The 15,636-nt window shown below is 41.3% G+C and overlaps 4 protein-coding genes across 6 annotated transcripts; 3 read left to right on the top strand and 1 right to left on the bottom strand.

The window, feature by feature from the left end:
- The first annotated feature begins 349 nt into the window (after positions 1-349).
- On the top strand, positions 350-3,414 carry Ciao1 (cytosolic iron-sulfur assembly component 1). Of its 3 annotated transcripts, XM_065299245.1 has the most exons (4): positions 650-813; positions 2,188-2,570; positions 2,626-2,918; positions 2,979-3,414. In XM_065299245.1, exons 2-4 carry the CDS (start codon positions 2,194-2,196, stop codon positions 3,248-3,250), a joined length of 942 nt encoding a protein of 313 aa, XP_065155317.1. In that variant the 5' UTR covers positions 650-813; positions 2,188-2,193; the 3' UTR covers positions 3,251-3,414. The 3 variants fall into 3 exon arrangements, with proteins under 3 accessions (XP_065155316.1, XP_065155314.1, XP_065155317.1); XM_065299244.1 differs by lacking the exons at positions 2,188-2,570; positions 2,626-2,918; positions 2,979-3,414 and adding exons at positions 979-1,442; positions 1,497-2,111 and having other exon boundaries at positions 350-813; XM_065299242.1 differs by lacking the exons at positions 2,188-2,570; positions 2,626-2,918; positions 2,979-3,414 and adding exons at positions 899-1,442; positions 1,497-2,111 and having other exon boundaries at positions 353-813.
- Positions 3,415-3,627: 213 nt separating this feature from the next.
- LOC135789419 (peroxisomal acyl-coenzyme A oxidase 3-like) lies at positions 3,628-7,928 on the top strand. The gene is made up of 9 exons (XM_065299238.1): positions 3,628-4,265; positions 5,273-5,409; positions 5,472-6,109; positions 6,169-6,445; positions 6,513-6,638; positions 6,692-7,046; positions 7,111-7,191; positions 7,251-7,615; positions 7,676-7,928. Exons 2-9 carry the CDS (start codon positions 5,284-5,286, stop codon positions 7,793-7,795), a joined length of 2,088 nt encoding a protein of 695 aa, XP_065155310.1. The 5' UTR covers positions 3,628-4,265; positions 5,273-5,283; the 3' UTR covers positions 7,796-7,928.
- A 721-nt stretch (positions 7,929-8,649) lies between these two features.
- LOC135804209 (uncharacterized) lies at positions 8,650-15,557 on the bottom strand. Its single transcript, XM_065317995.1, is given in 8 exon segments — positions 8,650-8,883; positions 9,186-9,270; positions 9,345-9,473; positions 9,840-10,042; positions 10,095-10,220; positions 10,223-10,297; positions 10,359-10,444; positions 15,365-15,557. Coding segments are annotated over 8 exon segments (813 nt in total). The 5' UTR covers positions 15,388-15,557; the 3' UTR covers positions 8,650-8,797.
- On the top strand, positions 12,124-15,292 carry LOC135789478 (spidroin-2-like). The gene is given in 3 exon segments (XM_065299322.1): positions 12,124-12,914; positions 12,979-14,474; positions 14,477-15,292. Coding segments are annotated over 3 exon segments (2,922 nt in total). The 5' UTR covers positions 12,124-12,148; the 3' UTR covers positions 15,137-15,292.
- Positions 15,558-15,636: the final 79 nt, after the last annotated feature.

The following is a 15,636-nucleotide window of genomic DNA, read 5'->3' as shown; positions in this document are numbered from 1 at the left end:
ACTCACAACACCCAGTGTACAAAATTTAGCAGACAAAGATAAAAAATCAAAATACAACAAAATAAACACAACTATATTGAAATAAATACGGCTGGTTAGATTGCCGTTGCGAAATATGTCGCATGCATGCCGTGTTGTCATACAAATCGAATAATTAGGAACGACAGATCAATGCAGCAGCTGGTGCCTGCAATTAATGTTCGATCGTACAATGTGTGCCGCTACTTGGCGATACGTTATAAGTTGCAGTCGACGTCAATCAATATTCTAATTGAAATTGCACTTACCATTACCACTCCTCGCGATCGCGAACATCTCAAGTGAAATGACTAAACTGTACTTTCAAGTTTTATTACTCAGTGCATACGAGTGTCCAATCAGCGCTAGCAATTCGTACGTGTTTCAAAGTCATGAACATGAACCGATGAAGTAGATGATGCAGAAACTCAGAGAAAGCAAACACTAATTAGAAAATTACAATAATTTGAGAAAATCACCATTGGCGCAAAGCAATTATTATAATTAGTTGTGATTTTTTTGTCTTTTTATATATGAAAATAATTTCAATATATGTTTATTTAAATTTAAGGGCATGGCAATAATTTATAAACAAATTAACTTTCAAAACACTGAACTTCTGCAAGTTTTACCTTGTAATATAGGCAATCCAATGTACTTTTTGATCAAGTTTTGTGCAGTTTGTACCCCACACAGCAGTTAAAACTAATAGAACTATTAAACAGCATTGTCATTTAATATTATTACAAGTACTACAAGTACTTGACCTGTAGTGAAACCAGACTAAACAATCAGGTAAGCAATATATGCTAGGTATTTCTGCGTTACTCGCGGTAGGTCACGTACGCCAAGTGCGCTTCTAACCTAATTGTTACTTCAGGCTATAGTTTTATTCCATAACTTTCCAAAAACTCATTGGGCATCCAAACATTTTTATTTTTACAACTTTTTATATATCAGTGAAAATGGGTAAATTAGAACTTGCTCAAACACTGTCCAAACACACTGGCAGAGTGTGGAATGTGGCGTGGCACCCCAAAGAGAATGCTTTTGCTTCCTGTGGAGAAGATAAAACTATAAGATTGTGGAAGAAAGACGGTGCCGGCTATGTGAACAAGGTTGTTCTCACCGATGGACACAAACGCACAATTCGTGAAATCGCCTGGTCGCCTTGTGGCAACTTCATTGCAGCTGCCAGTTTTGATGCAACCACATCAATTTGGGACAAGAGATCAGGTGAATTTGAATGTAACACAACACTTGAGGGACATGAGAATGAAGTGAAAAGTGTAACATGGTCAAAGAGTGGTCATCTACTTGCTACTTGCAGTAGGGACAGATCTGTTTGGGTTTGGGAGGTTGAAGAAGATGATGAGTATGAATGCAGTGCAGTATTGAATGCACACACACAGGATGTCAAAAAGGTACTCACCTAGCAGGAAAGAAATAGATGGCATAATAACTATTCTGTATTCAAGGTGATATTCCATCCAGAGAAAGAGATCCTGGCATCAGCTTCCTATGATTGTACCATAAAAATGTTCAAGGAAGATCCTTCAGACCATGATTGGATTTGTATTGGTACACTGGCATCCCATGATTCTACAGTGTGGTCAATCTCATTTGATAAAACTGGTGACCGGATAGCGTCCGCCAGTGATGACAAAACTGTGAAGATTTGGAAGGAGTATGCACCTGGTAATCCTGAGGGTGTGTCCACCACTGACAATGAAAGCACTTGGAAGTGTGTTTGTACTCTAGCTGGATACCATACAAGAACAATCTATGACATTCATTGGTGTAAAGTCACTGGGCTGATTGCCACTGCTTGTGGAGATGATGTAGTTAGGATCTTCAAGGAAGATGAAGGAAGTGATTCCAATGCTCCCACATTCAGTCTGGTATCCGATAATGAACGCGCACATTCTGAGGATGTTAATTGTGTTGCATGGCACCCAGAAGGACATGTATTGCTTAGTTGCAGTGATGATGGAGACATCAAAGTTTGGAAATATGTGGACTAAGAGTTTTGTAAAGAAAATATATGATTGGTCACTTGAAAATGACTAAATAAATGTTATATTTGTTTGTTATACTTGTTGGATGCCCAATTGAACAAAAAAAAATCGAAATATCCATGACTTTGCTTTGACTACGTTTTATTTTCAGATATTAATGTTTTTTCGGCGATTGTCAAAACACTTTTTGTCTGCCAACACCTCGAGCCGGGTGGCTCATCATTTGAAACGAGATTTTTCCGAAATCCCAGTAACACAAATCACAAAATCAAACATGGCTGAACACGGTTGTATGGGCAAAACCTTGGGAGTAATCATGCAGCGTTTGCAAGAGTTCGCACCACTGGCGTACGCCAGTAGTTGGGACAATGTTGGTCTATTAGTGGACCCAAACATCGACGCGCCGATTGATACCATCCTACTAACTAATGACCTCACCGAAGATATTGTAGAGGAAGCTAAATGCGCTAAAGCATCACTCATCATTTCTTATCATCCCAACATCTTTCAAGGTCTTAAATCGGTTGCAAAGAGGTAAAGTAGCGTTTCAATTCGAGTGGAGCTTAAATTAATCAAATTAATTATAAAGAACATGGAAAGAACGGATCGTAGTTGAATGCATCAAAAATGGAATTGCAGTGTTCTCCCCGCACACGTCTTGGGACGCCGTCAGTGGCGGAGTGAATGACTGGCTTGCAAGAAGTCTGCCTGTGAAGACATCAATGCCCATCCTGCAGCAAATACCAAATATGCCACATGTTGGGCCTGGTAGGTACGTCACGTTGAGTGAGCCAGTTTCCATCAAGATGGCGGTAGGTATGATAAAACAGCATATTGGCATTAAACATCTACGATTGGCTCTGGGCAGAAGGAAATCTGAAGGTAACTGTCACACTGACCATTTTTGAGAGTAATCGTATCACAAATTACATTTTTATTTAGAATCATTGCTGTTCACAATGGCACTCTGCGCTGGCTCTGGCAGTACGATTTTAAATGGAGTCGAAGCTGATTTGTTCCTAACCGGGGAAATGATGCATCATGACATTCTGGATGCAACTCAAAGAGGCATTAGTGTCATTCTGTGCAATCACAGTGATTCCGAGCGCGGTTTCCTTCATGAATTCCGCAGCACCCTGGAGAAAAAGATTCTCAAAGACGAAACCAGGGTTATTGTCTCAAAAATTGATAGGGACCCACTTGTAACTGTCTAAGATACATGCAAGTGCCACAGTGGTATCGAGACAGTAAACGGCAATGGAGAGGAAGTTAATTATTCGATTTTATTTGACTATATTACTTTTCTTAAATTGTTTGTAAACTTCCCAGAATAAATGTTGCCCGAATGCCTATTATCAAATTAAAGTTTTAATAAGCATACACTTAATTATTTAAAGTGCGCGTAATGTGTAGAAGCGTAAATAATATGTGCGTTGGAAGGGGGTAGGGTGGTAAAAATCAATTTTACGCTAGGGGGTAGCAAATACACGCCGGCAAACGGCACATGCGCGAGAATCACCTGATTGCGTGCCACTCTCCCCCAAAATGTGGAAATGGAATATACAAAAGGGATGTTTTGCGCCTTAAATATGCGTTTGTCGCCAGTCGATTCACCCCACGTTGTTCCGCGTTCATCATCGACGCATTAATATTGACGAAACCCAATCAAACCTCGACTGCTCGCGTGTGGCACGTAGAACGAACACGATTTCAATATTTCATCGCGGTGAGTGTGGGTGTGCGCGCTGCTTTTAAAGCATATCCGTAAAAAATTACGACCGACGTCGGGTCGTATGGCCTTTTCAAAATAGCCAGTGGTCGGCAATCGTATGATTAAGTTGCCGCGGCACGGACTCGAACAGCGGGACAGGCGGGACGGTATTGAATCGTAAAAACCATTGGATACGTTGGGTACCTGTATATTCGTGCGCGAAGAGGGGCCACAGCCGGTGTAAGCCGGTGAGGTATGGTAGAGGCAGGCGATCGGTCACATGACTCACAATACACGTGCAAATTTCGCCGCATCGAAATAGGTTAGCGGTTGGCGGCGAGCGTTTGTATTTTTTTGTTCCTCCTTTCGTCGTTTCATCCGCGCTCCCGGCCGGTAGTACCCAGCTCGTGCCATTTGAAAACGCGCTCAAGTCGGGTGCCGTCGACTCGTGAGCGAGGAAGCAACAAGTTAGGAGGCGGGAGAGGCAACAAATTTCGAGAGCAAACAAATTCAGCCGAGTAAGTCGTTTATTTCTAATTTACTTTACTTAAGTCACAGTAAACAAATGCTTACCGCACCGTTAGGGAATAGTGAAACTTTTCCATTCATTTTCACTTATTTTTTCAGCAAAACTAGGCACCTATTCAATTTTTCTTTGTTGTTATTAATGAAACACATTATAGTAGTCAATAGAAATATCGATTTTACACCTGCGCATTTCCCTTTATTATTTACTATTGTCGCTTTAAGATTTAATAGAAATACGTGACGAGTTTCGCAATCGATTGTAAATTCTATATTTAAATGTATAAAAGTAGAAAACATTCCATAAACTTTTGCAATCAGACAATTTTGAAACATTCAATGAAGTGAATACATTTTTTTAATATAAATTTTGCATATCACCTGTCCGCGCAATTATTATTTAATAAATGCAGTAAATGCTCATGTTATCTGTAACTGTTTTGATGATGGAACAATCGCCACATAGCACAATCAGCATAATTTATTATCGACATCCGATACACAGGCCCGGATGTGCTTTCAGTATAATATGTACATACACTGAATGAATTAATTGCCACGGACAAATTCATTTGTCGAATTTTAATTCTTTTGTAGTGCTATCCTGGTTTATTACTTCGTGATAAAAATAAATTAAACTCTCTCAACATGTAAATAAAAAAACTGAGTCGTAAATGTAATATTTTGAACGAAGATAAAATATTTACAAGCCACTCTGCTAGTTAAAAGTGTTAAGAGTTTAGAATGAATTGTTTGTTCTAATTCTTTGTTTAATGTTACATGACAGAAAATATATTGTGTTTACCACAGCGTGATATCATATTACAAAGATTACATGAAAGTATTGAGTCATTCACGTAGGTTGTTTTACCTACTTCAGTTGATAACGCGAAATTGTTCATAGCTTTTAGTACCTAATTTATTGCAATCTGCTGTTCGACAATAACTGCCTACAAATCGTGCCAATTTATTTATTGTTTTCGCATTTCTGTTATTTTAGATTTAAAAAAAATGAACTCAGACCTAGTTTTAAAGGATTTACCAAAGGGTTCGTTAGACGACTACAGAAAAACTGCTACATTCCGATGGAAGGATTTGAAATTGATTTTCGAAGATCCTGACATGTATAAATTAAAGGTAGTAACTGTTAAAAAAAAATCAAAATTTGTGTATGTTGTATAGAATGTATGTTTTTTTAGTTGCATGTATGGAATATCTTAGAAAATGATCCAATTTTCCGAAAATCCGACGTTGGGCTTACCACCGAAGAGCTCAAACATCGCACCGCATTACAATTCCAGCGATTCTGCAATATCTCATTCCTGCCTTCAAACACACTGGAAATGCCCTACAGGCAAAAAACGCGCCTTATAATGACAGTTAATGAGGCGCTGGCGGTTTGCTACCCTGATGTGTCGATAAAATACGCTGTCGGGGTAAGTTTGTTCACCAACGCGCTCATGTCCCTTGGGACGGAGCGACATCGTAAAATATTTGACGCCGTCTGGAATCGTAAAGTGCTTTCGTGCTTGGCGCTGACGGAAGTCGCGCATGGTAGTAATACAAAACAGATGCGCACCACGGCCACCTACGATCCAAAAACGCAGGAGTTCATCATCGACACACCAGACTTTGAGGCAGCCAAATGTTGGGTGGGGAATTTGGGAAAGACGTGTACGCTGGCCCTGTTGTTTGCGCAGCTGTACACTAAGGACGGTTGTCAAGGTTTGCATGCGTTTGTTGTACCGATTCGAGACCCGAAAACATTGATGCCGTATCCCGGTGCCATTGTTGGGGACATTGGTGATAAAGTTGGATTGAATGGCATTGATAATGGGTATGATGATCATTTGGCATTGATTTTTAGTTTATCTTAATTGGATGGGTGTGTTCTAGGTTTATCATGTTTAAAAACTATAGAATACCCAGGGTAAACCTATTGAATAGAACCGGCGATGTGTCACCTTCCGGCGAATACGAAAGCAGTATTTCCGAACCTGGGAAAGTCCTCGGTGCGGCTTTAGAATGTTTGTCTACAGGCCGTGTTGGAATTATGCAGGAGAGCATTAATAATCTCATTTGTGCGATTACGATTTCCACGCGCTACGCAGCCGTACGCAAGCAATTCGGAACAGAGGGCACTGAAACGTCTATAATCGAATATCCACTTCACGTAAGACTCAAAAGCTGATTTAGACATATTGAATGCTTTCATAGGTTGAGCTGTTATGATATTCTAGCAATGGAGATTATTTCCGTACGTTGCGGCTACGGCGGTGTTTAAATTATTCATCAATGCGTTTACATCGGACTATCTAAATGCCGTTGACCAGTCAAACAATTCCACAGTCCGAATTGATAGTTTGGTAAGCCATTCCATTGCAAATATTGATCATGTCTAAATTAATTGTGATTGCAGAGCGACTTGGTATCTGAAATTCACGCAATAATATCGGCTGAAAAGCCAACCATCACGCGAACGACACTCAAAGCAATTCAGGAAAGCAGAGAAGCGTGTGGAGGTCACGGTTACTTAAAGGCGGCTCGCTTGGGCGACCTGCGTAACATTCAGGATCCTTCACTGACCTATGAAGGGGACAACAATGTGCTCGTTCAGCAAACCAGTAATTGGCTTCTCCGGCAATGGTCAAGCGTCAATAAAGAATTTCGAGTGGCCAGTCCTCTGGATACTTGTTCTTTCTTGACGGAGCATAAATCAATTCTAGCCCGGTCGGTTCAAATTTCGGGCATTCAAGATGTACTTAATAGGAATTGTATGTTCAGACCTTATTTGATTTCTTAAAGTGCCAAATTAACCAACATTGATTTTATTTGCAGTTATAAAGAATTGTTTTGAATGGTTAATAACGTATCTTTTAAGCAAAACAGCGGAAGAACAATCTCTCTTGATCAAAAATGGTACAATCAACAAACTATGATTGAACTATGAAGTAATTGAAATTTGGTATTTATTTTAGGTGATAGTAATTTTGAGGCAAGAAACAAAACTCAAGTTTATAAGTGTGCGCTTATCTCTCGTGCGTATAGTGAACTAGTTGCGTTGAAATATTTCTGGATGGCTGCTGATCGTCTTGCGAACAACAGAGAATTGAAGACGGTTCTTGATAAATTGGGAGTACTGTACGGCCTTTCATGCTTGGATCAGCATTTGATTTACTTTTATGAGGGAGGATATGCAAGAGATAAATCATTAGCGAAAATGGTCAAAGATGGTGTTCTGCAAATGTGCACAACACTTAAACCCGATATTATCGGTGTTGTTGATGCGTTAGCACCACCAGATTTTGTAGTTAATTCAGTATTGGGAAATGCTGATGGTGAGGTAGGTCTTGATTTCGATATAACAGTCAGAATTTAGTGTTTTAATCAAATATGTCTCTAGGTTTACAAAAACTTAGAACAAGAATTCTTCAACAATCCAGGCGCCATGTCACGACCACATTGGTGGCACGAAATCATTGTTCGGGACGCACCAGATCTAAAGCTTTTATCAAAATTGTGAATCTCAATCAATTGTGAAGTCTATTTATATAATGAAACAGGAGATATAAATAACATCTTATTTTACTATGCTGGATGTTTTTAAATGTATTAAGGAAAATATTAAAAGCATTAAAAGAAATATAAACATAAAACCTTGTAATTTTTTAATGCACGTTTTGTGCTTTGTCTATAAAACATTTATTCCTAACTGATGTTTGTTGGATTTAATACAAATAAATACATCTCAGCGTCACCCGGGGGCGAATTGTAGAGTGGCTATTCAGAAATGCTACTTATGTAGAACGGGTGTCACATACATGCCTCGTGAATTTATCCGTGTCCATGCGAACACGGGTGCCTCAGCCGTTTCATTGCAGGTAAATTCACTGTTGCATGTGCACGCTCACTCATTCAGACAAACACTGCGCTAGTTGTGAACAAACAGCTTTATAAGATGTACCCTGCTGAACCTGCTAAATCAATACTGGATGGCGCTAGAATGCACTTTTCTGCTAAAAATATTTTACTTCGGTGTACACGCGTTTGCTTGAGTTCACACCGGTTTTTTGTTATCAGCTTTGATAAACCCGAGCAGGTAGAAACACACAAAACAGAGATATAAACATACAATTCACGCCTCGTGTTTCTGCAAAACGAAATGTAAATAAACAAACAGTTTTATCTATTTGTATCTCTTCCACATTCTAGATGATTCATAGATGGCATACGAATGCACTTTTCATCTCAAAATATTCCGTCAGCAAGAAATTACTATCGTTGGATTATTTTTAGTTTTTAAAAGTCAATAACATTGCAAATAACGCTTCACGTTGTAGACATAATGGCGTTTTTAAAACTGCAAATTCTTGCATATTTTTGTTACTTTGTACATGAATTTATTCGTTATAAACGTTTTACACAAGTTGTCGAGTGCGGTAAAATTCGTTGTATTCCGCTGCGTACTACTTTTTAAATAATTAATTTATAGTAGATCTAGATTGTTTCACGTACTGCGAATATGTCAAGTGTTTAAATTTTGCAAACGTTGCCGCACAAAGTGGCACCGACGATTATAATATTCATAGTTAGATCCATCTCCGCCATTTCCTGAAATAGATTGGATACATTAAACAGCAAACTGTTATAACGTTTTGGCAAATAACTAATGAAAGAATGTATATACGAAGATTCAATTCACTGTGTGTGCACAGCACAATTTGAAGACAAACGTTTGCTCTGTGTTCATTGCCAAGTGCCGCATAAACGGACAAAGATAAGTGAAGTAAATGGCATTGAAAATACTCAATAGCGTCCGAGATGCAAATGAGACGTATGGAGTATGTTCAAAACATTTTTAAATAAACAAATATTTTAACGCTGTAAGACGAGTATTTTTGAAACATTCATACCGGCGTTCTCCAAAAATCGCTCCAAGAGAGTATTCAAGTCCCGCAGTCTTTGGGCGCGTGCTGTATGAAACGCACCCGGTGCAGACTAGAATAGAAAAGAAAACTAAACCAACTTAAATTTAAACGAATATAACGACTTGAATCACGTTGTCAATTTACATTCGGATTAATCATCTCGTTTTGCGCATCGTCAACCGCCAGATTGCGGACGTTTAATTCTTGCGGCGAGAGACGAATCATTTCGACGAATATGATTGCAACACGCCGCCAATTCAGCATATGTTCTGACTGAAACTTAAAATCGTATTAGATACATAATGCCGCCTCTGGCTTCATCGAAGCAAAAGTTAAACATAAGCAACTACGAAGCAATTGAAATTTAATTGCGCATTCTCGTTGCGACTAATTGTTCGATTTTAATTCTGCGAACTTGACAAAAACAAATGCGCAACAGTAATTGCATATTAGTTTTGCGCATGTGACATTTTCTGCATGTCGTTGACTCTTTGCCAGACAGCACATGTGGACAGCAACAGAACGTTATTTCTTATTGAAAAAAATGCAATCAAGCAATTGTGTTTGATGTTGCAAGCACTAGTCGGTTGCAAACTGCAATTTTGTAAAATTAATAAGTAGGTTATTGTTTAATTATACCCGGAGATTAAAAAATATTGGCATCATGTAGATTGGAACTGTAGAACCGGACAACTCGTCTGTAGGCGTATATTTCAGTACATGGTTCAGTAAATCCAAAATACATTGCAGTAATATCATTTGTCGTCCTTTAATTTCATCTTCCAACAATCCCAATACATCTCGTGCAACTACTTCTGGTGGCACGCTTTTATTATCAGGGTCTATTTAAAAATACATTCGATTAAAACATATTTAATTAAAAATACAACTTACCTAGCACGAGCGATTGGATTGAAGGTGGCACTAGAGGTTTCTTCAAATAAATCAAAAAGTACATCAATCCACTGGCGATATCTCGTGCGGAACATTCTTCCAGAATCTGTACGAGATTTGAGCCCCACGATTTAGTTCTTTCGCGATTTGCTGTGCACGTACATCGTGTCCCGTGGCTCGAAAGATGTCTCGTTGTAATACATCTAAAATTAAAACTTATTTATGCTTAAAACTTACAATTTCATCAAGTTTTGAAAACCAAACCTTCTTTTAAGTATTCAATGACCATCCGCACTGCAAGCAATGATTTTTCCGATATGTATTCCTTCTTTGAAAAGCGCATGCCAAATCTGCAATCAAGTTTCATAATCAATAATATCAATAATTGAATATTTGCCGTTACCAATCACGTACTACATACCATACACATGTTATGTTATACAACAAACTTAAATAACAATAATATTTGTTTAATTAATAGATATAAAAGGCGCCACGTTAACAATATTTTATTATATTTGATACTCGTGCATCCGTCAAGATGAACGTTCTCCGCAGTTCCACGTACATTAGTTTTGCTCTGGTTAGTTTTTTCTTTGAAATTGAAAGTCATTCGATAAGAAAGCCGGATTTGAGTGCTTACTACAATGCACAGTGTCCAGCGAAAGAAGAACACTCGCGCCATACACGAGATATTCATGTTGTACACGAAGCTGATCTTCATCCTTGTTACTGCGAGTCTAGAGATGTTTTCCTACATCCAAGATTTGCCCACACCGATGAAGAGTACGCGCAAATGCCAGAAGAAACTGTCTATGATTATCTTGGCCCGCACGAGGATGTAGAACATATTATAATTGAACAAACACCAGTTCAAGTGAGAGATATAGAATATCATACCGTGGATGAACCGGCTCGTATTGAACAAGTTCCAGTAGAGAAAAGTGAAGTGACGCCAGAATCTCATGATATCTATGGAAAGGAAATTGACGAATTTATTAAATCTGCGGATGCTGGTAAACAAATCAATGGAGATTTCGTCTTTCCCGATGATTCTGAATCTGAAGAACACGTTAGTCAAGGTCGTCCACCAATGACTTGGGATATGTACAGTATGGAGAAGGAAAAGTCCACCTGTGTAGAAGAATCTAACGACATGCATAATATGGAATTACATGAAATTGATTTGAGACCAATTAAAACCGACAAAAATAACGAAATCAAGAAAATTGTGCAAAGCAAGACAGAGGATAGCTCTGAAAAGAAGACGAATGCCGCCGATAGTAATTTGATAGCCAAGAAAGAAGAAAAATATGATATAAAGAAGCAAGATGCAATTAAACACGATAAATCGACACATATTCAGAAAATTAAAGCTGAGTCTAACAAAAAAATAACAAAACATTTGCCCACGCACGAACACTCACACGAATATGGTGATAAAAAAGAAAACGTATCTGTAATAAAAACAAACACAAATAATACGATTACGGAAAATATTAAAGAGATTCCCAAACATGAAAAAACTATGAAGAAGTTCAAGAAGTTAAGGATAAGCAGCATCAAGATGAGAAAGAAAAGCACCACGATGAGCAACCAAAACACACAAAAGAGGTAAAAAAGAAGAAAAACCGCAAGTAAAGATTGATACTAGAGTTGGCGAAGATGCAATTGAAGTAGAAGATAAAGCAATCGCGCCGCCAAAAAACGGGAAACTACCTTTAGGAAAAAATGGCGCCTTGTTTTCATCCTCTTTATTGTGACTGCTACAAAATTCATAATTTGCCTCACAGCATACTACAAACTAAGAAAAAATAGATGATTTGTAATTTTGTACCAGAACTTTAATAAAGTGAATTAAATTATTGAATATGTTTGCATTTAATTTTTGAAGTCAAATTAGTAAATTGTATTTAGCTTGCAGTTTATATTTGGTAGGTATTATAATCGTCGAATGATTAAAACGCAATTCAGCACTATTCAATAATATAAAAGCAGTGACTGGTCACACCGTAATCATTCGCTCGTCCAATTCGAATCTACACAGTACCAACATGCGAGTCTTTGTCGTACTCTGCCTGGCCGTTGCCGCCGCCAACGCCGCCTCCACATCTTTGGCAATTGCTAAAGATGCCGACGTTGCACGTGCCAAGAAATCTGCGACGACAACGTTCTGCGTAGAGATCCGACCAAGCGACCCGTACCACAAGCCCTACACAGTTTGCGAAAGCAACGGAGAGAAATACACCGCACCTGCCGCTACTGGTTACGCCGCTGCCCCAGCTTATGGCGCTCAGTCGACATACAACGCCCCAGCTCAAGGTTACGGCAGCCAGCCGTCCAGCTACAACGCACCGAAGGCCGAGTACTCTGCACCAGCCTCTTCCGGCGGTTATAGTGCCCCAGCTGCTGCTCCAGCTTACAGCGCCCCGAAGACCACCTACTCCGCTCCGGCTAAGAGTTACTCTGCCCCCGCTTCATCGGCAGCTGCCACCTCAGGCTCCTCCCCAGCCAGCTATTCTAGCGACTCGTCTTCCTCGACCTACAGCGCTCCCAGCAGCCCTGCTTACTCTGCACCTCAGAAATCTTACTCTGCACCGGCTACTTCTTACTCTGCCCCTGCTCAGTCTGCTGGATACAGCGCTGCTGCTCATGGTCCTTCTCACTCTGCCGCTTACCGCGAAGACGAAAACGAAATCGAAGATGATGATCATCCAGTCGGCGCTCCCATCATGGCTGAGGAACACGAAGAAGAAGAAGAAGAGATGCACGATGAAGGCAAAATGAGGACTCATGGTGGTGGATACGATGGTGGATACGGTAAGTTTTTCATTTGTCAGTAAACGTACAGGAGAATAATACACATAAAATTTGACTTTGTCAGGGCATGGTAAGAAACACGGAGGTGACTACGGCTACGGTGGACACGGTCTTGTTGTCAGCTGCCAACCAACCCTCGGCGGATACGCACACATTGGTCACGGATATGGTGATCATGGTCACGGTGGTTACGGACACGGCGGTTACGGACACGGAGGTTACGGACATGGTGGTTACGGACATGGCGGTCATGGCGGATATGGCGGTTACCGCAACGCTTACTCTAGCCCGAAAACTTACAAGAAGACCATGGGTTACGGCGCTCCAATGTCTGGCTACGGATATGGTCCAGAACCATCCTACGGCGGCTCTGATCAATCATACTCTGCTCCATCAAACTACGGTGGTTCTTCATATTCTGGATCTTCCAAGGGTTATTCAGCGCCTTCCAAGGGCTATTCTGCCCCATCCAAGGGATATTCTGCACCATCCAAGGGTTACTCTGCACCATCCAAGGGCTACTCTGCACCTTCCAAGGGATACTCGGCACCTTCAAAGGGATATTCTGCGCCATCCAAGGGATACTCCGCTCCATCCAAGGGTTACTCAGCACCTGCTGGAGGTTATTCTGCACCTACTGCATCATACTCTGCACCAGCTTCATCTTACTCCGCCCCAGCATCGTCTTACTCCGCACCATCATCCTCTTACTCTGCCCCAGCCTCATCTTACTCTGCCCCAGCTCCAGCATACTCTGCTCCAGCGTCGTCTTACTCTGCACCAGCGGCATCCTACTCCGCACCAGCTGCATCTTACTCTGAAGGGTCATCATCGTACGCTGCCCCAGCGCCAGCATACTCCGCAGGATCGTCATACTCTGCACCAGCTGCTTCAAGCTACTCGGAGCCCTCATACTCCGCCCCTGCTGCTCCTGCTTACCAGGAATCATCGTCGTACTCTGCACCTTCCTACTCAGAATCGTCTTCGTATTCCGCCCCAGCTGCCCCCGCATACTCTGCACCAGCTGCCCCAGCATACTCTGCACCAGCATCGTCTTACTCAGCTCCCGCCGCTACCTACTCTGCACCAGCCGCTCCAGCTTATTCCGAATCATCATCATATGGTGGTTCTTCTTATGCTGCTCCAGCTGCTCCAGCCTACTCCGAGTCTTCTTCATACGGTGGTTCGTCGTACTCTGCTCCAGCTGCCCCAGCCTACTCCGCACCAGCTGCCACCTACTCTGCACCAGCTGCCACCTACTCTGCACCAGCTGCCACCTACTCTGCCCCAGCTTCATATTCTGCACCAGCCACATACTCTGCACCAGCTCCGGCTTACTCTGCCCCAGCCTCATCATATTCTGCCCCAGCTGCATCATACTCTGCACCAGCGGCGCCCGCCTACTCTGCTCCAGCAGCCACCTATTCTGCCCCAGCAGCAACTTACTCTGCCCCTGCCCCAGCGTACTCTGCACCAGCTGCCCCAGCCTACTCCGAATCGTCTTCCTATGGTGGTTCGTCTTCGTCTTACTCTGCACCAGCTGCAACATACTCAGCCCCCGCCCCGCCTACTCTGCACCAGCTGCCCCAGCCTACTCCGAATCATCTTCCTATGGTGGTTCGTCTTACTCTGCACCAGCTGCCACTTACTCAGCCCCTGCCCCAGCATACTCTGCCCCTGCCGCGCCAGCTTACAGCGAATCTTCTTCCTACTCTGCTCCATCTTCGGACTACTCCGACTCATCGTATTCGGCACCAGCCCAGAAATACACCTCAGCTTCTTCGTACTCCGCCCCAGCTGCTCCAGCCTACAGCGCCCCAGCAGCCGCTCCAGCATACTCTGCCCCAGCTGCCCCAGCCTACTCTGGATCATCTTCAAGCTACTCCGCGCCAGCTCCATCAAAGTACAACGCACCAGCTTATTCCGCACCTGCTTCTTCTAGCTACTCTGCTCCTTCATACAACCAAGGAGGCTACAGGGCCGCCACTGAAGACATGAAGCCCGAAGAGAAACAAATCTTGGACACCGCTGCCGAGAAAGACGAGAAAAAACCTGAAGATGTTGCCATGACTAAATCCATGGATGACAAAGAAGAACACACCCTGCAACAGATGCAACAGATTGCCGAATCTGCCAGGTCCAGCGGTGGCTGGAAGAGCGCTGACGCCGATGACAAGAAAGACAAGAAAGACCTTTCCGGTGGATGGGCGGCCGAAAACTAAATCTTAAATATTTGAGAATGTAAACAGGGAATTTTATTTATATGAATGATTTAAAATCATTTCAATGTAGGTATTGTAGTAGTGTAAACTTCATTTTGTATTTTTGTATATTTTGAGCGAGCAAATATAAAACATTACGATGTTTTTGAAAAATAACTACTTTAATTTTCTGCATTTTAATAGTAGACTTTTCAGGCTGAAATATAAAAAAAAATAAAATCAACTTACGTTTTTGTGCCACAATTTCCCATTGTCAATACACAATCAACGGGCTTATCATCATTGATGTACCTAAAAGATGGTCACATAAAATTTACACTAAAATTTCGATGAACTTATGACATGTTTCTACTGATTTGATTAGACTGTCAATATGACATTTAATCTCACATTTATACTTATACAAGTCACACATTACTTTTGAAACATTGTTTACTTTAAATTATTTATGACCACAACGTGACGGTTGAATCGCGGTTTTGCGGTTTTTGTTTGAGTTG

This window comes from Atheta coriaria, unplaced genomic scaffold (assembly GCF_025399875.1).
Source record: "Atheta coriaria isolate IRGN ID8LTWV9N9 unplaced genomic scaffold, Caltech_Dcor_3.1 hic_scaffold_3_pilon, whole genome shotgun sequence".
Classification (NCBI taxonomy): domain Eukaryota; kingdom Metazoa; phylum Arthropoda; class Insecta; order Coleoptera; family Staphylinidae; genus Dalotia; species Dalotia coriaria.
This window is presented reverse-complemented; position numbering and strand designations above follow the sequence as displayed.

Bases quoted from the DNA above. Each gene is read 5' to 3' on its own strand.
- LOC135789419 (XM_065299238.1), top strand. From the start codon at position 5,284: ATGAACTCAGACCTAGTTTTAAAGGATTTACCAAAGGGTTCGTTAGAC. The intron at 6,639-6,691 runs GTAAGCCATTCC...TTGTGATTGCAG, and splicing joins CAGTCCGAATTGATAGTTTG to AGCGACTTGGTATCTGAAAT. The intron at 7,616-7,675 runs GTAGGTCTTGAT...ATATGTCTCTAG, and splicing joins TGGGAAATGCTGATGGTGAG to GTTTACAAAAACTTAGAACA.
- Ciao1 (XM_065299244.1), top strand. From the start codon at position 984: ATGGGTAAATTAGAACTTGCTCAAACACTGTCCAAACACACTGGCAGA. The intron at 1,443-1,496 runs GTACTCACCTAG...TCTGTATTCAAG, and splicing joins ACACACAGGATGTCAAAAAG to GTGATATTCCATCCAGAGAA.